This window comes from Podarcis pityusensis (genome assembly GCF_964106645.2).
Source record: "Podarcis pityusensis genome assembly, chromosome: 7".
Lineage (NCBI taxonomy): Eukaryota > Metazoa > Chordata > Lepidosauria > Squamata > Lacertidae > Podarcis > Podarcis pityusensis.
The window spans coordinates 88,740,398-88,760,748 of record NC_138031.1 but is presented as its reverse complement, the minus strand read 5'-3'; the positions used below and the strand labels follow the sequence as shown (position 1 = coordinate 88,760,748).

The 20,351-nt window shown below is 41.1% G+C and overlaps 1 protein-coding gene across 9 annotated transcripts in view; it reads left to right on the top strand.

The window, feature by feature from the left end:
- RALGAPA2 (Ral GTPase activating protein catalytic subunit alpha 2) overlaps nt 1-20,351 on the top strand; it is a 203,734-nt gene that overhangs the window by 130,967 nt on the left and 52,416 nt on the right. For all 9 annotated transcript variants that reach the window (XR_013989159.1, XM_081015117.1, XM_081015123.1 and 6 more), the window contains one exon: nt 6,785-6,943. Coding sequence is in view for 8 of the 9 variants with exons in the window: in XM_081015117.1 (XP_080871243.1) it covers nt 6,785-6,943 (159 nt within the window). In the remaining variant the exon portion in view is untranslated. The remainder of the gene's footprint in view (nt 1-6,784; nt 6,944-20,351) is intronic.

Sequence of the window (20,351 nt, the reverse complement as noted above, 5' to 3'; positions counted from 1 at the left end):
TGCTGCCAATCCTGTCATGGTGGTTCATGGCAGACAGCAGCTGTAGAAGCTCAAGCCCGATGACCTGGGTACTCACGGCGATATAGAAGTCTTTCTAAATCTGCTGCCATTTGATTCTTGATATGAAGCATAGTCACCTTTTCTTTATTTAAAAGACAAAAATCCTTCTCAAGCTGTGCAATATGTTCTTTCTGTCAAAGTATCTGAGAAGCTCTCTGTTGTACAGACTCAGTGAGATACCTGTAAGGCTGTTGTACTTTGTTAACAACGAATCACCTCTGTCGCGCACTTGTGAAATTTGGGCAACTTGTTCCTTCTGATGCTTCAAATCTTTTACAAGCAATGTAAAAGATGTACATAAAAGCAAGAATCAAATGAAATCCTTCCCCCTCCATTCACAAAAGCTCTTCCACCTCAAAAGTCACAGTAATGGCAGGTTCCAAAGTGCTCCTTGTGGGAGCCTTTATGCTCCCTTTTCTCCCAAAGAACAGAAGACTGGTACAATCTCTGTACAGGTATAAATGCTGCTAGTGCAGGATCAGCCAACAAAGTGTTCTCTAGATGTTGTTGTATTACAACTCCCTTCATACGCTGCCTTAGCACTAGTCTTGCATCCTCTTAAAGGGGTGGGACTTTGATGTGGCCAGGACACATTGGACAAGGGAAACTATCACAGTTCAGCACACATTCATAGAAGCATAGAATTGTAGAGTTAGAAGGTACACCTAGGGTCATCTAGTCCAACCCCCTGCTATGCAGGAATCTCTTTTTTTTTTTTAATATTTATTGGGGTTTACAATAAGAATAAATATAACAAGCAGTATAACAAATATCTTAACATACTTTCACATTTTATTTTATTTTTGGACTTCCTCACATCTCCCGCTCCCACTTTCATCGTTATAACTTTTTACCAGCAATTTATTATCTTATTTACATTCTTGTATCCCATCTATATATTTATAATCTTATAATTCTCAAAAAGGGTTATATTTTCTCAATCTCACTTATTATCTTAAGTCATCTAAGTTAGTGGTGCTCAATTATTTATGATCTAGCATCCTGCTTAGCATTCACTCAAATTGCAATGTTTTTGTAAATAATTCTTAAATTTCTTCCAATCCTCCTCCATCTTCTCTTCTCCCAGGTCACGAATTCTGCCGGTCATCTCGGCCAGTTCCATGTAGTCTATCAGTTGCATCTGCCATTCTTCCAGTGTGGGTAGATCTTGAGCTTTCCAGTGCTTTGCAAGTAGTATCCTTGCTGCTGTTGTTGCATACATAAAAAATGTCCGGTCCTTCTTTACCACCCCTTGGCCGACAATACCCAAAAGAAAGGCCTCTGGTTTCTTTGGGAAGGTATACTTAAATACCTTTTTCAGTTCATTATAAATCATTTCCCAGAACGCCTTCACTTTAGGGCAGGTCCACCAGAGGTGGAAGAATGTTCCTTCACTCTCTTTACATTTCCAACACTTATTATCAGACAGGTGGTATATTTTTGCAAGTTTGACTGGGGTCATATACCATCTATATATCATTTTCATTACATTTTCTTTCAAAGCATTGCATGCAGTAAAGTTCAACCCAGTACTCCACAACCTTTCCCAGTCCTCAAACATGATATTATACCCAATGTCCTGTGCCCACCTTATCATAGCCGATTTAACCATTTCATCTTGTGTATTCCATTTTAACAGCAAGTTATACATCCTTGAAAGTACCTTAGTCTTTGGTTCTAACAGTTCTGTTTCTAGTTTCGATTTCTCCACCTGGAACCCTAGTTTCTTGTCATTTTTAAAAACTTCTTTAATCTGAGCGTAATGTAACCAGTCTCGCACTTTATCCTTCATTTTCTCCAAACTCTGCAATTTCCAGTTGTTGCTATGCAGGAATCTCAACCAAAGCATCCAGGACAGGTGGTCATCCAACCTCTGCTTTAAAACTTCCAAGGAAGGAGAGTCCACCTCCACCCGAGGGAGACTGTTCCACTGTTGAAAAGCTCTCACTGTCAGAAAGTAGACTATAATGTAATAGGCACCTTTTATTACCCTGTTTATTTTTTAACTGATTTTTCAGTTAGTGTAAAAATGCTTTTCCAGCTACATTTTTTACAATATTAGAAAAAAAGCAACTTGAATTAAAGTGTGTTATAGCACCATAACACTATGATGCCTTTTAAAACAACAACAACAACCCTTTCCAGACATTGCCTTTTCAAGAATGTGGTTAGTGGCAATGGCAGGAAAGAGTGTTTTTCATCATGTGCATGGAGCTTTAGTTGACAACTCCGTTAAATTGGACTTTCCCACCCACATCAGCTATGTCACACCAGCTGGTGTAGATGGAACATAGGAAGATGAGCATACTCAGAAAGTACGATATAACCTGTCATGTGGAGGCCCAGTTGCAATTCCATTTGTAGCTGACAGTGAAAGAGCAATGATTATTAATGCTGGACACCATCACCACCCCAGCCAATCTGGAAGTTGGCACTATCTACAAACCTTCCGTTGCCTGTTCCTGAAACTGCAACATCAGATTTTCACAGGAAAAAGAGGAAAAAAGTAATGTTCCCAAGCAGTAATGGCATGTGCCCCAAGGCAGCACTGGAAAACGAAAGTCTCTTCCATCTGTTGTTGCAGAACTGTTTACAGGAGGGACACAGATCCTCATAAAAGACACTCCATATATTGTGGCTTTTCCTACTTACCTTTGCTTTCTTTAATAGTATTTCTTTGTCTGCTCTTTCAAACCACTCTAATCCTCTTTTGGGCTGGCTGTATAAATGCCACAAACAATAAACCAGAGAGTGAAATCTCCCCTTCCCCCACTCCAGCTGCTTCTGTCTCTTGCAAAACAAGTGATCAAACAATACCAAGGAAGCATTCTCCGTTTCACACCTTTAGCCGGTATATTTTCTAAAAACCACAATACCCGCCATCATTTCAAAAATGAAAATAGGGACACACTCAGGAGTGCCAACTTGGCACCGCGACCATGGGCCATGGGGGCCATGCCCGAAATTTGTGGGTGCCTGGCCCCTTCGTAGGGAATTTTGTGGGTGCTCAGGCTTCCAGGGCCCCAGGGAGTTGGGACCTATGGACACTCTGATGCATATGAACACCCAAAGATCATTGATTAGAACTACCCACATACTACATTTACACAGAAACTCTTCTCTGCATTAACCTCTCCTGACTTCTTTGCAGTTTCTTATTTTAAAACAATGTTTAATTTTACACTTTAACTTTGATTTACATATTATAGTCATTACAAATTACACTCAGCAGTGCTTACTATCTGGATAAGGAGCAGTGATAAATTGTGAACACTGGTGCACGTGTGCATACAATTACAAGATAATTAAAAAAACAAATTGAGAATAGTTATTTACTAAAGTCAGGTATAAGAAAATTAAATCATACGTTGATTGCACTCTGTTAACTAGCACAAAACACTGTGTCAGAGTTTATTTTCAGGAGTCTGGTGACTGTAATTTAATTCTGATTATCTTCCATCAGATGTTTGGAAGCTGAAGCGGGCACTTTTAAGACTGCTTTTGGGTTTTTAGTAAGGTATATTTAATATATCTCTGAGTCTTTTGAGCTGTTCAGGTAATAACTTGCACTCTGACCAGTTTTGTGTCCTGTTTTTTTCTTTGCCCGTTTCCAAGCATAATAAGCAAAATTCTGAACAACTTGCTTAGCTGACAAACTCAATAGCATGACAGAAGGTCATACCACCTGCCGGCCAGAAAAGCTGCCTTTAAATGTGACCATTCTGCAGCAGGCGGTATATTTTGTGACCCACAGAATAAGACAGATGTCATAGCAATAATTATTGGAGATTCTATTTTTAATAAAAAGTAGTTGTTCCCACATGTGTTTTGTAAAATAAGTAGAGAATTCTAATGAATGCATATTGTCATAAAGTGAAATAATTAGGAACATATCCTAATACATATGCTAGTACAGCGTAACATATTTAGAAATCACATTTTTGTGCTTAAAAATATATAATACATGGTGTTAGCTGCAAAATGATTGTCATTACTGAAATATTTTTTTCTTTTGAAAATAAGACATATTCAGCAATACCTTTTGGAATCCGATGATTTATCATTATAAATAGTATTACTGTTTCATCCAGACATCCTGCAGCCACAATGGAAATGAATAGTAATAGCAACATCCTAATAGTTTCTTGTCAAAGCTGTATGTTGCTTTTTTATATACAATTAGCTGCAAAGAGCTTCTCAGTTCAGAAAGCTGGGTACAACCCCCTGCTGAACCCTTGCTCCTTTACTCAAGAAATTCATTAGTTATAGCTAGATTAGATTTTTAGCAGCTAATCTCACTGCTGTAGGGGTTTGCAAAGTGGAGACAGAGCTGTGCTATTGGATTTGTTCAATTCATTTGACTCTAGGACTATAATTGCACTTATGTCTTACAAGGCTTTTTATAGCCTAAGGCTGGCTGGCAGCAGAAAACAAATTGGCAGTGAATACAGTAAGAGTGAAAGGGAATGAAAGGCACACATTATCAGTCTCCAGGCAGTGCTGTTCTGGCAGGAAGTTTCTTGGTTAATTTACAAATAAAACTTCGATTTTAGGATGGGCACTCTGTCAGGCAGACAATGGGGATGTCAGGACTGGCCATTACTCAGTAAAAATAGCAGCCATGCCTACCCCAAGCAGAAGTTCTTCAATCACACAGACAACTCCTTTCTGGAGCCAGCTGGCTCTGTAATGCAATTAGTTGGAAAAGGAGGTCAGACTATTAGGTGTGTATACCATGACCACTGTTAGCATTGGTGTGTTGCCTGGGAGGCATGTTGCAGGATAGCTGAAGCAGAGTGCTTTTAATGCTATTTAATTAAGTAGGATATGTGGAATGTCGCACAACTAGGTTCTGAACATGCAGTTTTTTCATAAGACTTGAAGAAAGTTTTTTTCCCAGTAAATTACAGTTAGATTCTGATGTACAGATGGTAGCTGAGGAAATTAAGTCAGGACATGATTAATAGTAAAATTCAGATTAGATTCAATCAGAATGATCGACCTTTGGCATGTGAACACTCACTTTTATCTAATCCTGAAACATTAAAAACCTAAGGCTGCTTATGCATGTAGTTAAAAATGTAGGTATATATTATTTCTCCTTTTAATATTATCTGCAATTTAGAATTAATACTTCCCTATGAGCATTCTATAAAACTTGTAAAAGTGACACTGAGCGACTCCTGAGCTCATTCACACATCACTTAAAACCATAGTTCACCTTTTAACCATAGTTTAGTTTCACACGCTAGTGTGTGCTGGGGCATCACTCCTTCCCTGCTGCTGCTGCTGCTCCCACACTGCCAGGAGGTAAACCATGGTCTGGCCTTGAGGTGCGTCTGAACCCAGCCTTGTGCTTTGTTTCTCTCCAAAGAAACTGCAAGCCATAGTCAAGTTTGTCCTTGGAGTTTAGAGCAGTATTTTATTCTTGAAACTACCATGTGATCTGCATAATTAGTTAATAATTTGCATAATGTGAAAATTAAGCTATCCAAATTTGAGGTACTGGAATATAGCAGATACCAGCTTTTCTACATATTCTTAGTATACTTCTTGGCTGATGAGGGGTTTAAGTCATATTCAAACTAGAATCATAGCTACTACACCCAACTAATTTATAGTACAGTTGACACTTATTTTAATATGTCAGATAGATACATTTACTCTAAAACTTATGCTGTTAACCACACTTAAAGTCTAATGAAACTAAGCTGGGTTTAATTTTCTTCCTCCTAGTTAAACTTTGTACATCTGTAAAACATGTCTTCCCATTGGAAATCTTATTGCACAACAGGACTTTCAGTTTCTCAGCTTCCTCTTCTAGGCCCCATGTGCCTCCAAACTCAGTTCCGTGGACGCCACAGTCCTCCAGAGCACATTACTAGGGCACATGGGGGGAGGGAGAGAAGAAGCCTCCTTCTGCAACTAGCCATCCACTCACACTATATTAGATTCCACCCTCAGAATTTTCAGTTTTCATCAAAATATTCTGGTTTCAGCAATTCTGCAATATATAAGGACCCTGAAAATATCCAGTTTCCATGGCAAGCAAGTGAAGAACTAGCTTCTTCAGTATCATGTTATCTTTTATTCCCAACCAACTGCTTTTGAATTAGCCCAAGGTGTGTGCACTAAGTGAATGTTTCTGGTTTTAAACCTATGCTTCCGACCTTGAAAGTCAGCCTTTTATGAATAGCACCATACTAATATAAGATAATCCTACAAGCTGATCTGGATTTCACTCAAAATCAGTTTAGTTTTATGACAATGAGCCATAGCAAGGTTCAGTTTTACATTAAGCACCACTTGCTGTCCAAGCCCAAAAAACTATGGCTAATCAATAGTTTAATTATGGTTTGTTAAAACAAGACAACTTGAAACCATGGCTTATTTAAACAAACAGCAGTTAAGATTAACTATTCATGATGCTAAATTGTGGCTAATATGTAACTGAGGCAAAAGCTTTGATCTCGCAGCCACACCAAAGGAGGAGAGGAGACTGTGGAACTTGCTCCTGCACATTCTCATAACTCTAAGCTGTAGTTTAGAAGTACGTCAAACTAGGACAATCTCTCTAGCCAGGGTCCCATAAATATTTTGAATAAGATGGATTCCCTTAAGGAGAAAATGTACAATTTTCTTTATTGACGCATTATTCCATTTGTCCAACTTCTCAAGTTGTGTTCATCACCCTGATTAATAGCAAGCCAATTTGCCGTTTCAGCTTCGTCACTTGGGAAATGATGAGGTTCATATTGTGTGGTCTGAGCACACCAGAAATTATCGCAGGGGTATTATACCAACAGATTTTGGAGATGCTTTAATTATTATTTATCCAATGAAGAATCACATGTTTTTCATAGAGATCACAAAGAAACCAGAGGTATGTTCTTGATTGTTTTATTTTATGTATCATGGCTAGTGTTTATAATAGTGCTCAAAGACAGCTCAGTTGAAACAAACCCTGAATGCTTTTTCTAAGTTGAATGGGAGCATCTGATGCTGTGTATTCTCACTTTGTATTTATTATAAGAACTTAATGAGTTACATCATCCAGTGTCCCTTGCGCTAAATGAAGGGGTTTTTAATCCATCCAAGGCTTCCATCAGCAAAATTGGAAGGAAGGTGATTTCCACCAATTCCCCCTCTCCCCTGTAGCCCTTCTTACACCTATAAATAATCTTCTCCATAGGATGGTGGGATCTTTCAGAACAGAGTGGGAGGTGGCACAGGTGACTGCAGGGAATTAGTGAAAAGCACTTGTCTCTCCCTTCTGGTGATGGAAGCCTTCACTGGGTCAGAAAGCCTTTCATGAGTTAGACAAACGCTACTGGATGCAACCCAGTATGATAAAATGCTTAACAAATGCATAACTTGCACTGCTTGAGTAGCTCTTCACAAATGACATAAAAAGTTCAATTTGAGGAAGACATGAATTTGTACTGGAAAATGTGAGGAGGAAGCATTCAGGATTACTTCTCCTACAGCAGAAAGCACAACTTGGACTCCTCTGCTGGGAGAGTTGCCCCCATCCCCTATAAATAGTCATAAACGAGTGCAGAAATGTGGAGAACTGAAACTGAGAGAAACCAAGAATGGACAGATCTATCCCTATTCAGGAATGTGAGGTTTTCCACAGAGAGGAAGGAGAACTCTCTAATGATGGAGGAGAACAACCTGTGTGACACAGGCTGCTAAGGTAGAATTGTTTTCTAGACCTCTGGGCTGTCTGGCTGACTACAGACGCAGATGCCAAGGACAGAAGCAGGATACTCCTTACTGAAGGGTCTCATGGTGGCTTTTCCACAGGGGCCAAACTAATCTTCCACAGTTCCAGTCCCAGAATCCTTTGATAGGATTTTATCCATAAAATGGTTGGCTCTAGCTAGGCAAGCAATCACATAGTCAACAACACTATACATTTCCAGGGGCCACACATCTTAAGGTGCCTCTTACGGATGCTGCTCTGGTAGTGCTTTCATCTGAAGCTGCTTTACCCACAAAGGGAGAAAGTGGGCTCAAAGATGCAAAGATGTCCAAGTGCCACTCCTGAAAAAGCCCTACTTCTGGTGCTGTTTCCAAAGCCTTGATTAGAATATATTAATGGGCTTTAGACATGCATGCAGTTATGCATCTTTTTATTCCATTAGAAACCTTTGGGCATATATACTGAATGAAGTTTTAACAGCTACAATCTCAAACCCAATAAAAACAGCCATTTTTGGATAGGAAGCTCTCATTGTACAGTTGCTCGCCTTGTTCTCCAGTGTCGTCTATCATTTTCCACAGCACAAAACATACTGCAAAACATCCAGATGAGCCTGATTTTAACCTATTCAGCTGTTACAATTTTTGCAAAGTTTACACAGATTTTCAGAATTTATCCAAGTAGCCCTATGGCCCTGTTCAATAAGGGGGAAATGTGCAGCTGCCTAACATGCTTTAAGATTATGGCAGACAGGCAAATCCTAGTCAGGCTTCCTGGGACAGGTCTTGCTGTTACCCTGAGGCATTGGAGCACCATAGAAAAAGAAAAATAGATACAGATGAAGAAGCAGATGATGTATAGATGACTAAAAGGCAAATGCACTCAGAATCATAAGAGCCAGGCCAGCAGCAGAAAGAAGTGTAGATGCACCTCTCATTGCATCTTAGTGACATGCAATTTTCTTGAATTTATCAATGCCTGTCCTGCCACCCAGTAGTGAAGTCCCTTTTCCCATAAGGATAAAATAACACTTACATCACAGATCAATTCATCAGTTACTGCTATTGAAAAATGTGATTGATTTAGAAAATGTTTTTCATCCATCAGGTTCCCAGAGAGACTTTCATAGGATGAAAGTACTAAAATATAACAATTGTAAACAATAAAACACAATAAATAAAATTCTATTATTGAAGCAGATGGATATAGAAAAATGAAAGTGTTGTCACCTGACAACAAAACGAAAATAACAATGACTCTAAGCTTTCTTGGAGTGGTAAAGCAAAGACATCTGAAATAAAGTAGGAATGGTCAATTGATCACCCCTTTAGACACTGAAATCTTAAACCAAATCAGTTTAGGACTACAATCCTACACATGCTTACCTAATATTGAGTCCCTGTAAATTAAGTGGGAACACTTTTGGGTAGACATGCATAGGATTGCACTTTAAACTCTTTTTTTCTTTTACTAATTGTTTTACTTAACATTATCATTTTACTACTATTTATTCAATTTATATACCCTTTTTCTGTACAAAGTATACTAGGCTCAATATATGAATATCAAATGCAAAATGAATGCTAAATGTGCTACCATAACAGAAAGGCCATGCGTGTGGATGTCTGCTTCCTTTTTGCTAATGTGTTGTGTGTTCAAAGAAGTCATGCTGCAGAAGGAAAAATGCCAAACTGTAAAATTAGTGTTAGTTTGCCTTTTAAAATATAACTATTACAATGCAATAAAACTAATCCAGGTATTTCCAGGGCAAATGTGTCTGACCTTCTGTTCACCAGCTACTGACCCCAGAGTGAATGAAAGAGGCTTGTAGAGAGAAATGACTGTTTGGCTGCAGTCCCTGGTATTTAAATCGTGTTCCCTAATCAGATGAAAAAGCTGTCGCTTCTCTGTAAGGTTTCAGGATCCATGGTAACATTTGGCCTTTTATATACATAATGTTAGCCTTTTTGTTTGCATCTAAGGAAAGACACCTGGAGCAATGTTAACATTAACCATTTTAGTATTAATAGCTTCATTATATAAGAATCTCTCATCCAATAGCTGTTACTTCTGTTACATTGCTACAGCGTGTATTGTGTTCATTTTTTATCCTCCTGCTTGGCAACCAGGCAGTGATTTGCAAACTTTTTTGTCTTGATTAATTAACCAATATAATTATTGGGAACTGCGATGCAGTCTTTTGCTCAACAAAGCTTCTGAGAGAAAACAATAGTAAGTCTGTCAGTATGAATGCATTCCACGCATCACAGATGCATTAAGATATTCTAAACAATGAGACGAAAAGCTGCCCGCAAAAGCGGACAAAGAATGCCGTGCAGACTCTACATGCTGTGCATACCGCCAGGGACACACGGAGAGTTCCCTGGGACACAGATGCCTCGTTAGATTGCAGTTCGTCATCAGAGATTAATTCTCAGCCATTTGGTACAATAATTTACTCATTCACCAGCTTTTTAAACTATATTGCTTGCTATGGAAGATATGTCTTTGCACTCTCATGGTTTGTTTAAACTTGATTGTGTTTTCTAATGGGTTATAATAGTATTTTTTTTAAATTCTCAATAATTAAAATAGTGTAGAAGTTGCTATGTGGGGAATCATCTTAGTTTCATCATGTATTCACATAAAATGTACACAAAACTACTTAAGTGATTTTAAGATCTGAAACAGACATGAGACAGACAGTCTCTATTGGAAGCAGTCCTCCTTCTGAGACCAGATGAGTTTCCTCTGACACTGGCATTCAGGAACACTCCTGTGCATTTTATTTAGATTTATATCCTGCTCCATCCCCAAAACTTTCCAAATATATTTTCATGTACCATGTATGTCAAGATGACCTAAAAACATGGCAATCAGTTTTAAAATAATATTGAAGTGGTTCTTCTCATTGTGCAGTTCTAGGTGGACACACTAAATAGGGCTAAACTTACCAATTTAGAAATTATCATACATCCTTAAAAATCCTTATAAATATTCATAAATTTCCAGTTCAATCCTATGTGCAGCTGCTGCACTATAGCAGGTCATAGAATTAAAATGCAAGTCATCTTGCTCTAGGCTTGTTGGATAGCCTAGATTCATAGAATCAGAACTGTAGAGAGTTGGAAGGAACTTCAAGGGTCATCCAGTCCAACCCACTCCAGTGCAGAAATCTCACTTAAAGACAGATGGCCAATCAACCTCTGCTAAAAAAAACTCCAAGGAATGCGAGTCCACCACGTTTGAGCAGCTCTTATCATCAGAAAGTTCTTCCTGATGTTTAGTCAGACTCTTGTTCCTTATCATTTGATTCGGGTCCTAGCCTTCAGAGCAGGCGAAAACAAGCACGCTCCATCTTTTATGTGACAGCTCATATCTCCTCTCTGTTCTTATCCAGCCTAAACTCAACTCCCTCAACTGTTTCTCATTAGGCTTGGTTTCCAGACCCTTAATTATCTTGGTCACCTTCCTCTGCACATGTTGCAGCTTGTCAATATCCTTCTTAAATTGTGGCACCCAGAACTGGTCACAGTACTCCAAGCGTGGTCTGTCCAAGGCACAAAAGTGTGGTGCTATGACTTCCCTTGAGCAGGACACTATACTTCTGTTGATGCAGCCTAGAATGGCATTAGCTTCTTTTGCTGCTGCACCACAATGTCAGCTTATCTTAGTCTTGCATTCTACTAAGACCCCATGATCCTTTTCACATGTAATACTGGCAAGCCAGGTGTCCCTCATCTTATATTTGTGCAGCTTGATCTTCCTGCCTAAGTGTAGAACCTTACATTTGTCCCTACTGAAGTTCATGTTGTTAGTTTTGGCCCAGTTCTCCAATCTGTCTTCTGCAGCATTAGCAACTCCTCCCAGTTTGGTGTCATCTGCAAATTTGATGAGCATCACCTAAATTCCTTCGTCCAAGTCGTTTATAAAGATGTTGAACAACAACGGGCCCAGGACCTGTGGCACCTCACTTGTCACCTTTTTCCAGGATGGTGAGGAGCCATTTGTGAGCAGTCTTTGGGTTTGGTCAGTCAGCCAGCTAGAAAAACCACCTAACAGTTATCTCATCCAGCCCAGTTTTACCAGCTTCCCTGCAAGAATATCATGGGGGACTTAATCAGAAGTCTTACTGAAATCAAGATACATACGTCCACAGCATTCCCGATCCACCAAGTTTGTAACTACAGTAGTACCTCGGGTTAAGTACTTAATTCATTCCAGAGGTCCGTTCTTAACCTGAAACTTTTCCTAACCTGAAGCACCACTTTAGCTAATGGGGCCTCCCGCTGCTGCTGCGCTGCCGGAGCACGATTTCTGTTCTCATCCTGAAGCAAAGTTCTTAACCTGAGGTACTATTTCTGGGTTAGCGGAGTCTGTAACCTGAAGCATCTGTAACCTGAAGCGTCTGTAACCCGAGGTTTCAAAAAAAGAAATAAAAAGAAGTGAGATTTGTCTGTCAAGACTTGTTTTTGAGAAACCCATGCTAGGTCTCAGTAATCACAGTATCCTTTTCTAAATGCTCAAAGACCGACTGCTTAATTATTTGTTCATGAACCTTTCCCCAGGTATCAACATCAAGCTGACCGGTCAGTAGTTACCTCGGTCTTCTCCCTCCGCCCCCCGTTTTTGATGATGTGAAAACATTTGACCACTCTCCAGTTCGCCAGGATCTCACCTTCCTCCAAGAATTCTTAAAGATTCTAGACAGAGGCTCTGAGATACACCCGCAAGCTCCTTTAGTAGCTTTAGGTGCAGCTCATCAGATCCTGGAGATTTGAATTCATTTAAAGTATGTTCCCTTACCACCTCTTTTCCTATCTTGGACCACAGCTCCTTCCTTGCATCATTTATTCTGTTATCACCAGTAATGACTAGTTTCAGCTCTGATTCAAATACCTTACAATACCTTTAAGACAACATCAAAATACCCCTTCATTCCTCGAGTATTAAAAAGAAAATCATACTACATCCTTCGTCAATACAATAGTCATTCTTGGAAACCCTCTCCAGGACCCTCAGAAAAAAGACAGATTCAAAAAGTTGGAAGAAGCCCACATGAGCAGTTGTCCAATGCCAACATGACATGGCATACCACCCATACTGTATTTAAAGTAGTTATTTTTTAAATCAGACAGTATTAATCTAGTGGCTGTATTCTCCCAAATCCATGTCTATTCTAGATCCATGTCTAGCCCAGATCTCCCTGCCTCTTCTTCATGAAATTATTAAGCATATCTGACTCAATTTCCAGTAATGGTTGTATTTTAGAAGTCCAGCCTTTGGATTTGGATTTTGGTTTTGCCTTGTTTTCTTAACAATGCTAATAAAGGTAAAGGGTAAAGGACCCCTGACAGTTAAGTCCAGTCGCAAACGACTCTGGGGTTGCAGCACTCAACTTGCTTTACAGGCTGAGGGAGCTGGCGTTTGTCCGCAGACAGTTTTTCCGGGTCATGTGGCCAGCATGACTAAGCCACTTCTGGCGCAACAGAACACTGACACCAGCGCAGCGCACAGAAACGCCGTTTACCTTCCTGCCAGAGCAGTACCTTCTGGCAAGCGATGGGCTGCACCTCACAACGGTTGGGAGAAATGTTTTTGCCAAAAATCTCAGAAACCTCGTCAGGAGGGCTTTAAACTGACTAATGTGGGGGAGGGAGACAGTGCTCCTGAAGGTAGGAGTCTATCAATTGATGAAGATGATCATCCAAATGTCATAGACCAAATGGAGCAAACAGCACGCAGACCTAGTGGTGGGAGGAAAAAATCCTTAAATAAGAGACACGGGGGAATGATTAATGGACTTCAATGTCTGTACACTAATGCGCAAAGCTTGGGAAATAAACAAGATGAGCTTGAGCTCTTGGTACAGCAAACTAAATATGACATAATAGGCATCACTGAAACCTGGTGGGATAAGTCCCACGATTGGAATGTAATAATGGGGGGATACAATCTATTTCAGAGAAACAGACCAGACAAGAAAGGAGGAGGAGTGGTGTTATATGTCGGGGATGTGTATACCTGTGAAGAGATCCAAGATTTAGAACCTCAAAGCCAAAGTGAGAGCATTTGGGTCAAAATTAAGGGAGAGAAGAATAACAGTGACCTCATTGTGGGAGTTTACTACAGATCCCCAAGCCAAACGGAGGACATAGATGATGCCTTCCTGGAACAGATGGCCAAGCATGCAAAAGGAAGGGAGATAGTAGTAATGGGGGACTTCAATTACCCGGATATTTGTTGGATGTCAAACTCAGCCAAGAGCATAAGGTCAAACAGATTCCTCACTGGCCTTGCAGACAACTTCATTGTCCAGAAAGTGGGAGAAGCAACAAGAGGAACAGCCATTTTAGATCTGGTCCTAACCAATGTTGATGACCTGATTAGTGGGGTAGAAGTGGAAGGATCATTAGGCGCGAGTGATCATGCTCTTCTGAAGTTTACTATACAGTGGAAAGGAGCAGCCAAGCATACTAGGACTCAATTTCTTGACTTTAAGAAAGCCGACTTCATAAAACTTAGGGAAGTGCTGGGTGAGATCCCATGGACAGTAATACTAAAAGGAAAGGGAGTTCATGATGGCTGGGAGTTTGTTAAGAGGGAGATAGTAAAAGCACAACGTCAGGCAATACCAATGAGACGGAAACATGGAAGGTGCCTAAAGAAGCCAGGGTGGCTATCTAAAGAACTTTTAACTGAGTTAAGATTAAAAGAGGATGTGTACAAAAAATGGAAAAGGGGGGAAACCACCAAAGAGGAATTCAAACAAATAGCCAGCACGTGTAGACACAAAGTCAGAAAAGCTAAAGCACAGAATGAACTCAGGCTTGCTAGAGAGGTTAAAAGCAACAAAAAAGGCTTTTATGGGTATGTTCGTAGCAAAAGGAAGAACAAAGAAACGGTGGGGTCACTCAGAGGAGAAGATGGTGAAATGCAAACAGGGGACACAGAAAGGGCTGAACTCCTCAATGCCTTCTTTGCCTCAGTCTTCTCCGATAAAGAAAACAATGCCCGACCTGAAGAATTTGGAGCAAATGATTCAGCAGAGGAAACACAGCCCAGAATAACTAAGGAGATAGTACAAGAATACTTGGCTAGTCTAGATGTATTCAAGTCTCCAGGGCCAGATGAACTGCATCCAAGAGTATTAAAAGAACTGGCAGATGTGATCTCAGAACCACTGGCAGTCATCTTTGAGAATTCCTGGAGAACAGGCGAAGTCCCGGCAGACTGGAGGAGGGCAAATGTTGTCCCTATTTTCAAAAAGGGGAAAAGAGAGGACCCAAATAATTACCGCCCAGTCAGCCTGACATTAATACCAGGGAAGATTCTGGAGCAGATCATTAAGCAAACAGTCTGTGAGCACCTAGAAAGGAATGCTGTGATCACCAATAGTCAGCATGGATTTCTGAAAAATAAGTCATGTCAGACTAACCTGATCTCGTTTTTTGACAGAATTACAAGCCTGGTAGATGAAGGGAACGCAGTGGATGTAGCCTACCTTGATTTCAGCAAGGCATTTGACAAGGTGCCCCATGATATGCTTGTAAAGAAGCTGGTAAACTGCGGTCTTGACTATGCTACCACTCAGTGGATTTGTAACTGGCTGACTGACCGAACCCAAAGGGTGCTCATCAATGGTTCCTCTTCATCCTGGAGAAGAGTGACTAGTGGGGTGCCACAGGGTTCTGTCTTGGGCCCGGTCTTATTCAACATCTTTATCAACGACTTGGATGATGGACTCAAGGGCATCCTGATCAAATTTGCAGATGACACCAAACTGGGAGGGGTGGCTAACACCCCAGAGGACAGGATCACACTTCAAAACGACCTTGACAGATTAGAGAACTGGGCCAAAACAAACAAGATGAATTTTAACAGGGATTAATGTAAAGCATTGCACTTGGGCAAAAAAAATGAGAGGCACAAATACAAGATGGGTGACACCTGGCTTGAGAGCAGTACATGTGAAAAGGATCTAGGAGTCTTGGTTGACCACAAACTTGACATGAGCCAACAGTGTGACGCAGCAGCTAAAAAAGCCAATGCAATTCTGGGCTGCATCAATAGGAGTATAGCATCTAGATCAAGGGAAGTAATAGTGCCACTGTATTCTGCTCTGGTCAGACCTCACCTGGAGTACTGTGTCCAGTTCTGGGCACCACAGTTCAAGAAGGACATTGACAAACTGGAACGTGTCCAGAGGAGGCCAACCAAAATGGTCAAAGGCCTGGAAACGATGCCTTATGAGGAACGGCTAAGGGAGCTGGGCATGTTTAGCCTGGAGAAGAGGAGGCTAAGGGGTGATATGATAGCCACGTTCAAATATATAAAAGGATGTCACATAGAGGAGGGAGAAAGGTTGTTTTCTGCTGCTCCAGAGAAGCGGACACGGAGCAATGGATCCAAACTACAAGAAAGAAGATTCCCCCTAAACATTAGGAAGAACTTCCTGACAGTAAGAGCTGTTTGACAGTGGAATTTGCTGCCAAGGAGTGTGGTGGAGTCTCCTTCTTTGGAGGTCTTTAAGCAGAGGCTTGACAACCATATGTCAGGAGTGCTCTGATGGTGTTTCCTGCTTGGCAGGGGGTTGGACTCGATGGCCCTTGTGGTCCCTTCCAACTCTATGATTCTATAAACAAGTCTTCAAACTATAATATCAGTTGCTGCAAGCATTTCTTTAGAAAGTTATTCAATTATAAGGCATCTGAAAAGCTAGTCAGGCTTTTCTTTTAAAAATGTGTTCCAAAGCTAAGTGATAGCTTGCTATTGCATGATAGAACTAACTCTTTGAAAGAATTCTTGTTAGTACTTCATTTCATGAACATTAATAATAATAATAATAATAATAATAATAATAATAATTTTTAATTATACCCTGTCCTCCTCAACCAAGGCCGGGCTCAGGGCGGCTAACAAGCAATAATAAAAACAGAGGAAGGGAAGGAAGATGGCGGCTGTAACAACTTCTCCTTCGTGAACCCTCCGGATTACAAACCTTTTATAGCCTTTTATAGCCTTTTACTGCCGTTTTTATAGCTGTTTTATTAGACTTTTAAATTATTTTACTTCTGTTAGAAGTTTTTAATCGTTTTACTTCTACGGTTGGCCTGTTGGGGCCAATATACATATCAACAAGGATATTCAAACCCTCTGCTGAGAAAGCCTGCCGCTGATTAGTAACACCGCCTTGAAGACTGGGTTATGTTGAGAAGTGGAGGAGGAGTAGCAGAGGAGTTGCGCCCATAAAAGATAAGTTCTCTCTTTTATCTCCGTTTATCTCTACTTTGAACCTCCGTAGTTAGTGAGACAGCGACAAATGGGTCATGGCAAGCGACCAAGATCTGCTGAGAAAGGTTGCTCACCTCCAAGAGTAAAGCAGTCGAAGCTTGAATCTCCCCCACCATCTACTAACAATAACAGCAAAACAGAGCAAGTAATTGTTTCTGCGGTCGAAACATACAACCGCTTTTGGCCTCTGTATGATCAAGGAGAGCCGGAAAAGCTAGCTGATCCAGCGGGGGATGGAAGCCATAGGGAAGCCCTCCTCCCTGATACCCTAATTACACCTCCGTCATTGAAACGGGACGCATTAGGGCAAACTGCCCATGAATTAGTACCTGATCAAATACAACTGGTAATCAGGACTTTAAGCTTCATTTTCAAGGAATTGGAGGGGATTTCTTTGTCATTGAATAAACTTTCATGGGCCCTTCTGGCTCATCTACCTTCCTCAACTGAGCTATCTAATTTGCATCAATCTCCTGTGCAGCTTGTAAGTGCCTTAAAGAGACAACCTGACCAGAAATCTCACCTTAAGAGCTCAAGATGCAGGCCGCCACTGCCCCAAAGGAATAGGCAATCCTTGATTTTTCAACCTAATAAAATATGTCTAGCCATTTTTTCCCGTGACGCCCCCAGACTTAGGTGGAATAACCTGAGGATGGCTAAAGGGTACCTACGTGATTTGTTAAATATTCCTTTTTTCCAGATAGATCTTATATCTGTAGTACCCCTAATTGCCATGCCCTGGCCAAGGAAATTTATGCTCTCCTTCCAGTCTGCAAGGATCCCACATCTCCTTGCAAGACAGAAAGATCGGCTGGCACCCTGGGAGATTGTAACAACAAGAGTCTTTAAGGACACGAGTGTTAAACCTCTTTTTGCCAACATCTTAACCGGCAATGAACGCTCGTTTCCTCCTTCTGTTCCTATAATAAAGGGGAAAACACCTAGCCGGGTACCCCCTGTTCCATCTGCGACCTCAAGTGCCCATCTAGCTACACTGAGGAATGATCCAATTGCAAGCGGAGATTGGAATATCCCTGAAGAGAGAAATCTTATCTTCTCTTATGGAAAACTCCCTTCAGAAGAACAGCAGGCTATTCTCGATAGATTGGATCTACTCAAACAAAGACTCCTATCGCAAGGGGATCCCTCTATGCCGATGAGAGAGGAGAGCAGGCACTCCACGTCCCACAAGGCGTCTCCATCAAATGCCCTGATAATCTCTCAACCTGCTACTTTGTTACCCCCTACTGATCTGAATCAGCAATCACCTGTTGACCAACAGCTCCAACAGCACCATTCTACCGTGGAGGAAGTTGATAAACTCAATACTCCCGTCTTAGACCTTATGTCCAATCAAAATATGGAAGTTGATGATTCCTTTGCCTCAATGCCTGAGCTAGAATCTACCCTGTCTGAAGATCACCAGGAAATGACTATGCATGTACCATCCCCACGTTCACGTCTTTCTATACATCTGCGTGATAATTCTTCTCCAGCTGCGCAGCAGCTACAAGTGATGACTGGAACACCTCTTAGTGCTACCCTGGTTAAGACTGATAACTCTGACGGATCTACTAGTATAGCCCATCAAAGACTTGCTACTACTCACCTCAATGAACAGCATCCGACCTCACCAACTTTGCCTAATTCTTCCTCCCCGGCAAAGCCCTTCCTGCCTGTTAATGTTACCAAATCACGGATTCAATCAACACAGAAGAAGATTTTATCCGCACAAACTAAAATTACTGATTTCCTTATGGGTCCTCGCTCTACCTCCAAGAACCCATTAAACAACTCAAAGTGACAATTACCGGGACAGCACAAGGACCCGACATTATCAATACTTAGCTGGAACATTGCTGGTTGGAGAACCAAAAAATCAGACCCCGAATTCAGGACGTACATAAATTCATTTAACATCATCCTATTCCAAGAAACATGGGATGAGGAAGAGATTACCATAGACGGCTTTGATCTTCTAACACTTCCGGCCTCCCCTTCCTTGAAAGGTGGTCGCCCCAAAGGGGGTCTTTTGATTGGGATCTCACTCCAACTTCGCGCCAAATTCACTCTGGTACGGGCTTCCCCGCCTTTTGCTCTTTCTGGACTGATCGCAGAAGGGAAGTCCTCATTACTAATTACTAATGTTTATCTCCCCCCCGAAGGCTCAGCACCTGATCTTGATTGGAGATGGGAATCATTTGAAAATCACCTATCGTCATGTCATACCAAATGCCCTAACTCGTACTCCTTAATTGGGGGAGACTTTAATGCTCGAATTGCCACAAATTGGGACCTACTAACCAAGTCCAAATGGTGGACTCCCCCATGTTTGGACAACTTTGACTTGGAACATGCTAGAATTAGAACTTCAAAGGACAACAGAGTAAACAAAGCTGGAGTGACCCTTTACCAAATGGCCATTCGCCTGAATCTAGTATTCTTGAACGGCACCTTCCCCCCCGATATACCGGGGGAGTTCACTCACCTGGGACCAGCATCTAACAGTGTTATCGATTACTTCTTGATCTCCGCAAATTTGGCCGTCAATGTACTTTCCTTCCAAGTTGAAAACCAACATTTCAGTGATCACCTCCCAATAGTGACCACTTTGTCAGTGTTCCGGTACCAGAAGGACTATAAACACTCAGTCCCTCTGGAAACCTCATCAGCGACCAAAATAAGAGGGATCAAATGGTCGGAGGCTGTGGCCCAAAAATACCAGGATTTTTTCCATAGGGAAATCACTGCCTATCTACCTCAAATAACTACTGATTTACAAGATTCCAATTCGGTTTTGAAACTTTTTAACCTTCTTACAACAAACCTTACCACTTTTTTTACATCACCTCCTCAAAAGGCGAAAGTAGCGCATTGCAGTGCTGGGGCCCCTTGGTTTAACACCTCTTGCAAACAAGCAAGATCCCTTCTTCGTTCCATCTATAATGAATACAAAAACTCTAATGCCCAGGCTCTACCATCCTCCTATTTACAAGCCAAAAGAGCATACAAACAGACTTTAAAGCTGGCCAAACGTGAGTGGTATCTAAAGCGTTGGCGAGCCTTGATTGCGGCCTCTAGATCCCGCAGACCACAGGAATTTTGGGCTTTGATAAACAAAAGAGGAAGGAAGTACCCACTGACGATTATCCCTGCGCCCACATGGGAACAATTCTTGAGTAAATATTTCTCCTTGGCAGAGGAATCCAACTCATCCACTGAATTCCGAGCCGACCATCTACCTTTGTGGCCCTCTACCAACCCAGACCTGATAATGGACTTGATATTA